The sequence below is a fragment of the Thamnophis elegans genome, chromosome 3 (genome assembly GCF_009769535.1).
Source record: "Thamnophis elegans isolate rThaEle1 chromosome 3, rThaEle1.pri, whole genome shotgun sequence".
In the NCBI taxonomy this organism is placed as follows: domain Eukaryota; kingdom Metazoa; phylum Chordata; class Lepidosauria; order Squamata; family Colubridae; genus Thamnophis; species Thamnophis elegans.
In genome coordinates, this window is record NC_045543.1 from 16,173,787 (window position 1) to 16,185,869 (window position 12,083).

General features: G+C 38.8%; 1 protein-coding gene across 1 annotated transcript; it reads right to left on the reverse strand.

Annotated features, from left to right (window-relative positions):
• Positions 1-481: 481 nt before the first annotated feature.
• On the reverse strand, positions 482-10,099 carry CKAP2 (cytoskeleton associated protein 2). Its single transcript, XM_032212697.1, has 8 exons — positions 9,842-10,099; positions 9,346-9,393; positions 7,565-8,331; positions 6,460-6,670; positions 5,267-5,434; positions 3,755-3,824; positions 3,210-3,537; positions 482-1,459 (listed from the first exon to the last, which is right to left on the reverse strand). The coding sequence occupies exons 2-8, from the start codon at positions 9,346-9,348 to the stop codon at positions 1,201-1,203; spliced, it is 1,806 nt and encodes a 601-aa protein (XP_032068588.1). The 5' UTR covers positions 9,349-9,393; positions 9,842-10,099; the 3' UTR covers positions 482-1,200.
• Positions 10,100-12,083: the final 1,984 nt, after the last annotated feature.

Sequence of the window (12,083 nt, forward strand, 5' to 3'; positions counted from 1 at the left end):
ACAGCAAAGAGCAAATAAAACTAAATGGAAATGGACTAGAAATGTAGAGAGGGTGTGTTATATGTTCCCTTTATAAATATTGTTGATATAAAGAGCAAATATTTGCTGAAATATATTTAAAGTAAAACACTGTACCTACTTTTTTACATAAGCATGTTTTGTTAAATGCCTGGACTTGTTTCATTTTGATAAATCTCAAATAATTGTCAATGTGTAAACTGTTTGGGGCCATAAACATCTGTTCATTTTAAAGTACTCTTGAACCAAACTTCCAAACTATATTGTAGTTGAATAGTATGAAAGAAGATTGTCATTGCCACCTCCATGGATTTCAGCTGACAAATTGTTATTCCTAATATCCTTAACAGGCACTCAAATGTTTAGATAAAATTATTAGCATGCCACTCCCAGCCACTGATCAAATCTTTCAGAACAGCATTTATAAAACAGGCAATTTTATTTCCCCAAATTTCTCAAGAATTGTTAGTTTTATTTCAATCTCTTTGTCTACCCAAACATGTAATAAACATACATATATACACCAACATACATATAATACATATGTATATTATATAATATACACATATATACACACCAAGAGAATGTGACATTCAGACAAGTTTTGAAAAAAGGTAAATTTAAAAAGTTTACATCAGCAGTAAAAGTGAATTAACATTCAACACACATTGAAAATTATCAAAAAGGTTAGTGAGTATTGCCAATATTTTTAAAGGTTATCTTCAGATCTATAAATTAGACACAATGTTCTTATATTCCTTACCCACAAAGTTCAACTTCATTAAACACTATCATCTCATCATACAATTACCGTATAAGAGTATAAGATGCAGCAAAATTTTAAAGAGGCAAATTTTAAAAAAAAAGGTAGGTAGGTAGAGGGCTAGAGAGATACAAAGAGATAGAGAAAAAATGCTGTATTCAGTGTAGAATAGGCACCTAGATTTTGAGCCTTTTTGAGAAAAAAAGGTGCATCTTATACTTTGAAAAGTACGGTAGTTTAGTGTCATTAATGGTAAGACTGTTATAAATTTATCTCTTTTACATGTTAAAGCATAGCAATCCTTCCCATATTAGATGTTTTGTTTATTTAGTACAGTAAAGCTAAATAAAAAGTTAGCTAAACCATGGGTATTTAACACCTGCACTGAGTTAACCAGCTTAAATGAAAAACATATGCTTTCATTCTCTGTTTTGCTCCTGTTGACTGATAGTTGCAGTGTTAACAGTTTGCAGTGCATTGTTTGGTCTGTAGATGAAACCTGTGCCTTCATCTCCCAATTCTCCAAGCTGTTCAAGCGAAGACACACAAGGACTATGTTCTTTCAGCATACTTGGTAATCTATTTCCTTTTTCCTGAATGCGACAGGACCGTCTCACAGGTGTTAGGAATTTCAGATTTTTAATTGTAGAATCACCACACTGCAGCCTTTTTTTTGTGCTTGGAGTCAAAAAGAGAAACAATTTATGTATTTACAGGATTAAAATGCAATAATTCAATGTGGTTTGGCAACAGAACAACTGTAGTAAGTGAATAACAGTAATTCAAATATTAATTTGGTTTTGAATAGTATTAAAAATATATCGCTCCTCTATGGATAATGCATATACTTCTTATTTTGCCATGTATGATTTATGAAGATAAAACCATGCCAGTTTAAAAGACTGATAATTTTGACTGCCAAAGCTGTTTAGAGAATATTTCAGGAGCTGGTTTTTGGGCCAAAGTTGCAAGTCTTAGTCACTATTGCGATATACCTTTTTGAAATTCTAAATATGCTATATCAGTACTAAATACAATACTACCACTGTTACTATTTAAAATATTTATACATGGCTTCTAGACATCTGGTAGCAAAAGAGATTATTTTTCCCGACAATGTACTCTATTGTCCAGCAAGCCTAAAGGGAAGAAATTGAGACACTGGTAGAAATCTTTTTAAAAAGTATATCATGTTAAAATCAAATAAATTATTCCCCAGGAAATATGTACAATTGTCTTTTTTCCAAGCTCTCCAGATGAATTAGACCCAGTGGCTTTCCTGGCTAAAATTGGTTGTCCTATTGATCTTAAAAGAATTTAAGGAGTCCCAGGTAGAGTTTATAGGGTGCCATAGAAGTGGGGGGAGAGCCATGAACAAGTTAGGTAAGGGATTGCTGCAGTGTGATGCAAACTCAGGAAGGCCAGGGAAAGATGTGTGGTTTGTGAGCAAAGGGGAGGAGGAAGGCAGGCTGTGTGAAAGCAAAACTATAGCTGGAGATGAAGGAGATTTGCCTGAATGACTTGCAACCCTCCTTGCTGGCTTTCCCATTGGCTTTGCTTGTGGGAAATCAACTGGGATGGTTAAAAATGGTAATCATATGACTGTAGAACATGAAGCTAATGATAAGTGAACCAGTTGCCATGTGCTTGGAATTTGATAAATTTGTGCTTGAAATTTGCTTGGAATTTGTACACATGAATGCTTGTTCAGCACCATGGTAAATTCAATCAGTTGAACAAATACTTGTAACCGTAGTGGGTTGCTAACCGGTTTACTACCGGTTTGCTTGTGCGCGCATGCACAGAAGCGTCTGGGCGGAGCCTCCCACTGCTGCCACTACCGGTTCGGTTGAACCGGGTCAAACTGGCTGCAGTCCACTTCTGCTTGTAACTCAAGGACTACATACAGTGGTATTTTAGTTTAAAACACTGTACTTCTTTTGAAGATAGGCTATAATTGAGAGCCTGATTCCAATAGGTAAATCTCAACAAGGGATTTTACCTGCCAATTTTCACTAATCAGCAATATAATGCAAGGGATCCCCATCCCTCTGGCCACGGACTGGTACTGATCAATAGCCTATTAGGAACTGGGCTGCACAGGCAAGCAAAGCTTCATCTGCGCATGAGCAGGATCTAGGTAGTGCACAAAACAATCCTCCTTCCCCAAGTCCATGGAAAAACTGTTTTCCCTGAAATCAATCCCTGGTACAAAAAAGGTTGGGAACCACCTCTAGAATGGTTTCCAGCTATTCACTTCCTTCTCAATCATAACCTTGAAACTGGAGGTTTCCCCCACCAAACAAACTCAAATTGGTCAGGTTCACTTTTCCTACCCAAATTGAGCATGATACCATCCTTTTAAGATTAAGGACAGCAACTCCACATCCTCAGACCCCCACATAGACAAAATCATATTAAGACTCACCTTTCTAAGTGGGAAGTTGTTGACAAATTATATTTTATTAAATATGAGCTTTTTTCATTTTCAGGAGTCTTAATCTCTAGGATTCTATCATTCTCAGCATTGGTAGCAGTTTCTTCATTTTTTAAGTCTTTCTGCATTTGTTCTTTACTTTTGTTCTTTTTTTCCTTACAACATTCTTCTTTGATTTTTGAGCAAATTTCTGTTGATTCTTGAAAAGCTTCATTACTATGCTCTACCTCGTTATTCAAACCGACTTCCTTGAAAGCCTCTTCAATCTCTCTTTCAGCTGGTCCCACAGGATTTACTGTGTTTTCTTCCTTCACACATTCTGAAAAAATATATTCTGTCATGGTATAAGGCAACTCAATATTTAAAACTCTTAAAAAGAAATTCAAAGGGTACTAAAAATGGAGGCAAATAAAAATATCTATGTTGATTATAACAAGTAAAATGCAGAGTGAAGCATCACTCTGCATCATATAGGGTCATGTTTACCAAAACAAAATTGAAGATTTGAGAAACTAGTCAATAATATTAAATCTTACCATCAGTTTTTGGCAGATCTAGTCTAGCCTTTATAACGTCCGCAAATGTATGACGCAGCTCATCCTTAGGCTGAAAAACCAATTATTAACTTCCAGTTAGCTTAGCTAATTGTTTTGGAAAATTTATTACTGCCCAGCTCAGTAACTGTGACTTACAAAAGTAAAACCCTAAATACAAAGCCCAATACCCCTTACCCCACACCAGGGATCTGCAACCTTAAACATTCAAAGAGTCATTTGGACCTGTTTCCCACAGAAAATACCAGGAGCCACAAAACCTGGTGGGCATGGCCAACTTGAAACTGACTCCCACCCAGTCATATGACCCCTTAGCCACAGCGACTCAGCTGGTCATTAGGACAGAGAACCTATACCGGGAACCATCAAACCCTTTTGACATCAGCCCCAGCCGCTTCTCCATCCCCCGCCGTCGCCCTTACTTCTCAGGCCAGGCAAGCAGTGACTGAGAGGGGAGGGCGAGAACAGCCAGTGGTGGCATTACGCAACAGAGAGCCACAGCAGAGGACCCAAGAGCCGAATGCAGTTCCGGAGCTGCGGGTTGCTGAAACCTGCCCCACACACATATGACAACAAACAAACCACTTGCTCTTTATCACTCTAAGGTCCTCAGGCTGCTGGCAAAACCATGCTTTGTAATTACTCACAATGTTATGAAAGATCAAATAAAACTGGAGATCCAGGTTCAAATTTCCTCAGATATTTATTTTATTAATCAGATTTATATGGCAGCCCACCACACAGAGGGTGACACTGGACACTGTAAAATAATACACTTAGTGTAATCTTAGACTGGTCACTCCCACATAAAATTGTTGTAACAGAAGAGAATTGGACAACTCACTGTACCAGTGATGGCTAACCTTTTTGCCATCACGTGCCAAAAGTGGGGGGAAGGACAGGGGAGATTGTGCACGGGCATGCCCACCCATAATTCTATGCGCATGACTCCCCCGTGCATGCATGCACAACACCCCCTGCACATGCGTGTGTGACCCCCCGCCCTCACCCCTGCTTTTGGCATGGGATGGCACAGTGGACCCATTTTTCACCCTCCCCAGGCTCCAGAGGCTTTCTAGGAGCCGGGGGAGGCAAAAATAGCCTCCCTGCCCCCCCCCCCCCCCCCCCCCCCAGCCATACGGGCAAACTGGAAGTTCAGGAACGGACTTCTGGTTTGCACAATGGGCTGCTTTTCGCCCTCTGGAGGATGAAAAATGGCCGAAAATGAAGTCGCACTGGAGCTGACAAGGCAATGCCTCGGGTGCCCTAACAAATGGCTACGCATTCCACCTGTGGTTTGCCATCACAGAACTATACCAACCTGATCTCTTTAAATAAATGGTAGAACGTTTTTAACATTTTAAAAATTGTAACTTAAAAAACTTTTTTAACTAAATAGTTAAACTATTAGAAAATGTATAAATATATACATCTCTCATTGGCCAAGCAACTGAAAACAAAATTAAATTTAGTGAAACTTTTAAGGGTGTTTACCTGCGCTCCTGCAAGAATTGCGTTTTCATAAATAGTTATTACTTTTTCTGTGGAGCGAAACTGTTCAAGACGCATCTGACACACCCAATACTTCGCAAACTTTTTTGCTTCTGGTATTTTCACTATCAGGTTTTCCAAAATGGAATATACTGTTTCACCTACAAAGCCCTGAAGAGAAATAGCAAGGAGAAAAGTATACCAAATGTCTTTAAACTGTATGAATTCTAGAGAAATGTTACATTAATATGTTGCATAAGCACAGATTGCAGTTGACTAACAACCAATTTGAAAAAAAGTGATGACCTATTCTCCAAGTTAGGCCATCTCATCATCCCCACTCATGTGATAGCAATTCAGTTGCTTAGTAACAGGTGTGCATTTGTCTGCAGTATCTTGCGGTCATATGATCCCAATTTGTTATTTTTCCAGGCTATCTCTGACAAAGTCGATTGGGAAATTACTTGGTCACTTAATGACCAAGTGATTCACTTAACTGTGTGGTTCGCATGACTGCTATAAAAATTATCATAAAATTGGCCCTGGTCATATAACTCACTTTACAAGTGCACCATCATATATCAGAAATGCTAGTCTCAATTGTGGTTTTAAGCCAAGGACTACCTATAATGCATAAACTTCTGTGAATTAGTTTATATTTTATAATCCGGAGAAGAATGACTAACCTTTCATTTAACACAAAACTTCACAAAGAATCTTTTGTATTGTAGTAATAAACATCTCTGTTATTCCATATTGGGAAGGAACAGCTTAAAAATGAAAGCGAGACAGAATCATAAGGCTTTCATTTTTTATTTCTAACAAATGGTTGCCAACGGGGCAGCTAACAGTGCCTGTTCAGCTGACAGCAACAGCTGACGCTGTCTGACAGCTCCTTTTATACTCAGCTGTCAGACAGGTGGCCAGCCCTTTAGGAAGCGGACCAGAGAGGAGACTTCGAACACAGCATTCTTTTTTCCCTATTCAGGACAGATCCGATTGTTAGTTACAATAGAAAATGACATATAAGATTTTGTCATGATGTAGCCTACCAACTCTCTTCACATCAATCCATTATAAGACCAGTTGTTTTGAAAGTCCAGTATGCCTAGTACCTTCAGAATTTATAGTACTGAATAAAGTACAAAAATGTTATAAAAATTAATTCAGCACTATGGTAGTTTATTTGAACATACCTTTTCAATGAGATTCAAACATTCTGCAAGTGTCTTGTTGATCTTATCACTAAGCAGATTTTGTTCATCTTCTTCAGCGAGGCTAGCCCAAAAGCATTCAGCTGGTTCTTTTATAGTTTGCTGACTTGTTGTTTTAGGCTGGCTTTTTGCAGGTATGGTGTTATGTGCCTTCTTTATCCCTTTTGAAGCCTGCCATTCAGCTAGCTGAACTCTAAAAGATAAACATTTGAGTTGATTAGTACAGCATTTTGCTTTTTAGCTAGAAATAGTCATGTAACAGCTACCCAGTTATCTAGCCACAGTTGAATGAGAATGTCCGTTAATTCACAGATCCTCATATCTCTCTCAAAGAACATTTACATTACAATAGATAAAAATCAACTATTAAGCAGTCAATATTCAAAATTGCAATTACAAGTCATGATTGTCAGAAAAATAAGGCAAAGATGGTTGCTGTTTTGCAGCTATCAGAGCTAAACTGAAAAACTCACAGCTGCCTGTATTTTTGTGCCATCCAGCTGTCAACTGGCAATTGCAATTCAGATCCGATGGCCTATCAAAACAAAACACTACTTCCAGTGAAAGCACAGAAATAAGCCTGTAAACCTAAATGGCATCTAAGATTTCGCATGTATAATTATGTTTGATCACAATTATCAGGTATATACACTTGAGCATAAGTATAATTTATCAGAGTGGAGGAAGCACACAATTAAGCATTTATCTTCTGTAATAAGATGTGAAAGCATCCTATTTTCAAAACTCAGTATGTGGAATTGCTTTAAACTGTTGACTATTCAAGGCCAATTTAAGACAAAGTGAATAAAACATTCGAGTCATAAATATGAATATGTGATGGTGAGACTACAAAGGTTTATTTTCCCTTGTACAATCTGCGTTTTCATAATACGTTTAGACTTAAAGCAGTTTGCTCAATTTTGGTGTACCATGTTGATCAAACCCAGCTAAATGAGATTTATTCCATAAAAAACTAGCAAGCAAGATATAGCTTGATATATTATATAGTCTGAAAAATTCCAACTTTTTTTTGATGTTGTATTGTCCCAACACATTTTGATATTAAAAATGTAGGCATTTACATTACCTTCTCATATCTAGAGATGACTGAGCTTTTGATTTTGAAGCTGACATAGCTTCGGGAAGTGGCACTTTTAGGCTTCCACTAACAGTTTTAGATGAAGCAAATTTCTTTGTCCTCGGGACAGGATCATTAGCATTGATTGGAACAGTCTTTAATAGTGATTTCCGATTGCTGAAACAGTTCTTTTGGGTTGTCCCAGTATTCTCTGGGCCACCACTAATAGATTGTTTCTCTTGATTCAGAATAGTTTTGGGATGATAAACAGAAACTCTCACAGTACTCGTCTGAAAAGGGGTGGAATTTAGGACCTTAGGAGCACAAGCGTTGCCAGTGACTTTAGCATCCCTTATGGTTGTATTATTTGTGGCTGATTTTACACTTGATTTAGGCAGAGCAGGAAAATTTCTAGGCTCATTTGCTGGAACTTTTCTGAAGGAATTTACCTTAGAAGAAACTATTTTGCCACGATATGAGCCAAGTATACGTTTATCTGAGATGCATGGAACAGAATCGGAGACATCTGCTTTTATCTGTTTCTTTCCATTTGCTTTCTGTAGAAAGGTCTGAGTAAATGACACAACCTTGGATTTTACTGCTACAGATTCAGTATCTGCTAGTGTTGTCTTGTTTGGAGAATTACTATTTGTATCTGTTTTAATTTGTTTCAATACATGGGAATCTAAGTTTTTAGGGGAAACAAAAGTGTTTTCAAGTATACTGTCTCCTTCGTTCCATATCCTGGGAGATATGCTGGCATTTTCTTTGTCTTCCTGAAAAAAAAATAACATAGCATCAACTAAACACAAACATTTTGTTCTAAAATACTCTTTAGAGTGGTGTGAGGTACATGGCATCTTGACATACATATACTTCTTGTAGTATTTTTCACTTTTCATCAATTATAACATATTAGAAAGCTATCACATCAGGAAAAGCTAGTCACAATAGTAATTTCATATTTTTTTTTGCTTATCTTTTAAAAGTAGTGCTTGACTTATTATCACAATTGGCCCAAAATTTATGTTGTTAAGTGAAACATTCAAGTGAATTAACAACCTTTCTTGCCACAGTTGTTAAGTGAATCACCGCAGTTGTTAATACTAAATGAATCTGGCTTCCCCCATTGTTTTTGCTTGTCAGAAGGTTGCAAAAGGTGGTCCAGTGACCCCAGAACATTACAATAGTCGCCAACTGTGAAAAACGGTCATGAGTCGCTTTTTTCAATGCCATTGAACTTCAAACGGTCACTAAAGGAACTGTTATAAGTCAAAGACTAGGTGTATATACATTGCATATCCAGAGTTTTAAAAACTTTAATGTACAAGAACCCTGCCTGGCTTATACAAAATCCTTCCTTACATTTCATATATATATTTTGGTATAGCAGTTTTTTTTAAAGCAGACATTTCCATATCCCATCTCCTCATTATAATATGTTATATGTTATATATATGTTATATTTGTGCTGATAAATAAAATAAAGGGAGACTAGTATAGATCTATTTCAAGCTATTTAGCTCTCATCAGCTAGCCATACCCTTGCTGGGAATCGAACTTTTGGGCATACGATTTGGGCATACCAGGGGTTGTGACTATATATATATATATATATATATATATATATATATATATATATATATATATATATATATATATATATATATATATATATATATATATGTTTTTTTTAAAGGCAGACATTTCCATATCCCATCTCCTCATTATAATATAAATCTGACTTCAGCTCCAGTCTAAAATATCAATGAATATCTTTTATGACTTACCATTTTTGTTGTTGACAAGAATTCAGTTTTTGAACTTTCCTGGATTTTCTAAAAAGAAAAAACAAAACCATTTGCAACTTTTAATATAAAGCCTCACTTACAGAATAAAAAAAGCTTTTAAACATAGCAATTCTATACATATTGTTTTCTGGGTTTTTTTCTGAAAAGGCTGCAAAATATGCAAGAAACGGTTCAACCAGAATAAACGCACTCAAGTTGCACTACCCGATGTCACATGCTGTTTTGTACTTGAATGAAAGACTGATGCCTGTCTTCAGAAAACTTAAATCATAACCAACCAAGCCCCAAACACTGCCACCCCCCCCCCCAAAGAAAGAGCTCCTTTTCCCGGCTTTACTTGTTCAGTTAGAATCGAGGACTATTCCATCCAACAAAGTAGAAAACTTATCCTTCCACTAAGTCCAAATTAAACTTGCTTTTACTCAGGTTTTCTTAACAGCTGCACCCCCATCCTACCCCACCTTACGGCGCTTACCCAATCCGCTTGCCTTTGCAAAGGAAAGATTCACCCGCAGAAGCGACACAACCGACTCACAAATGTCCCACCCGGCCGTTTGAATTTAATCTCGCGCCTGGCCTTCACGTGGGCAACACGGCCCCTGCCGATTGGTGCAGACGGGGGCTTGAAATTAGCCAACCGGGGAACAAGATGTCATTCGGCTCACTCCAGCGCTCAGCAGCCTGTGTGGTTCTTTTGAAAAATGCATGCCGGCTTGTTACCATTCACACCTCCACCCCCAACCGTCCACATTGGTTTTGCGTTTGCCTAGACCTAGTCCTACCTCTCCTTTTTTCTTCTGTAATTTGTGAGTTCCTTTTTTGGAACGAATGCATGCTGTAACTCGGTGCAATTCGTTTTTCGTCTTTTCATTTTGGGAGAAAGGAAGGAAAATTGGAGTGTTTGGAAAAAATTGGGGGGGTGGGGGTGGAATTGTTTCACCAGCTTGGAAGGAATTGCTTCCTTTATATGTACAGATTTACAATCCCATTAAAACTTCGTGGCTTTTACTTTTAAACGTGTGTAGGAAGTTATCACCCAGCCCTCTCCCAGAAAAATGAAATATCCTAGGAAATATTGAAAAGGCAGAGTATTTCTCTGGATGTGAAAAGTAGAAACATGTAGAACACCCAGGACCCCACAATTATCTTCATCTTCATCATCTTCATCCTCCGCCTCCTCCACCCTGCAAACCCCTCACTCTTCTAGCACTGATGACGTTCCCTAGTTGGGTCATGAAACGCCTGCAAGAAAACCACCAAGCTCGGAGAGACCTTATTTCTTGACCTACAAACAGTCCCTATTGTTGTTGTTTTTTTTAAAGAAACTGCCAGCCAGGAAGACTCTCATTGTCACAAAGCCTTTTACAAAACTCGGTTTGTGGAGCCCAACATCTGATTCAGAGCGACCCCCGTCTTACAAAGACCCCCCTCAACAGCTTTGCACAAAGCTTTGCTTTTCTTCCTTAGGTCCCCAAATGTTTTGGATGAGCAAATCTGGGTGTCCCGCCTGCAAGCCATTTTTTACTTTTGGGATTTCAGGCCTGCCACGCTTTCTACTGTGGGAAACCACCCGGAGGAGGGAGGGCCTTCTCTGTGGCTGCTCCGGCCCTCTGGAACGATCTCCCCGTGGAGATTCGGACCCTCGCCACCCTTCGGGCCTTCCGTATAGCCGTTAAGACCTGGTTGTCCCAGCAGGCCTGGGGTTGTTGAGTTCCACCCCTACTCGAATTGGTTGTGCCTGTTGTGTTTTTTAAATTGGTTGTATTTGTCTTACTTTTTTGTATTTGTTCCCCCCTCCTTGGCTTTTGTTCAGCCGCCCTGAGTCCCTTTGGGAATAGGGCGGCATACAAGTCGAATAAATCCAAATCCAAAATGGGAGGGGGGATTATACAGAGTTGGGTGATGTGTAGCCATAACAACATTCTTTCTCAGAAAGCCAAGGTCATCTTTGTCTCTGCACCTGGCCAGATGTGGAGGGGCAAGATCTTGGACTTTCAACTGGGAGGGGGAAACCTGGAAGCTTTCAGACTTGGCTTTTCCCAGAGGGGCCAACATGGCATCTCTAATAAAGTGGGACTTTGAGGAAACTCCGCCTCAAGAGTTTTATTTTGTTGGGGGTGTTTCTTGGAGCCCTGACACGGGTCCCAAACCTCAGAAGGTCTCTCGATGCCAGCAGAGGGCCTGGCCTTTGTAGCCCAAAACTGCTGGCTTCCTGAACAAGCTAAGTTGAATCAGGATTCATCCCGGTTAAAGTTTGAACACAGCCAGCCTCCTTGACCCGGAAGACAGCTTTATTTAAGCTTAGCCAAGGGCTTGCTCAAAACTTACGTTTGTTCCTTGCAAATAGCTGCAACACAGGCCACACACACACAAACACACACTTCCTTTCTTTAATTACATTTTATTAACTTTCTATTAATTACATTTCTTTCTGCTTAATAAACATCGTGTTGTCCGTTCCTTTCAAACTGTTCCTGGAGTTTGGAGCTGAAAGATCAAACGTGAAAAAGGAGGGAGTGCGGCTGCTTCACCTTAAATTATTCCTCTCCAAATTCCCCTTTTTGGCAGAAATGAGCCATCAGCCTGTGGGGAACAAGGAGGAAAGAATCCCTTGAAAAAGAACCATCGATTATGTGACAAATTGCCCTGCCTCAAAATCTTTAAAAGACGTCCCGGCGCTGACAGTTTAGAAGAGAGTTTGGATTAAGACTTGGATT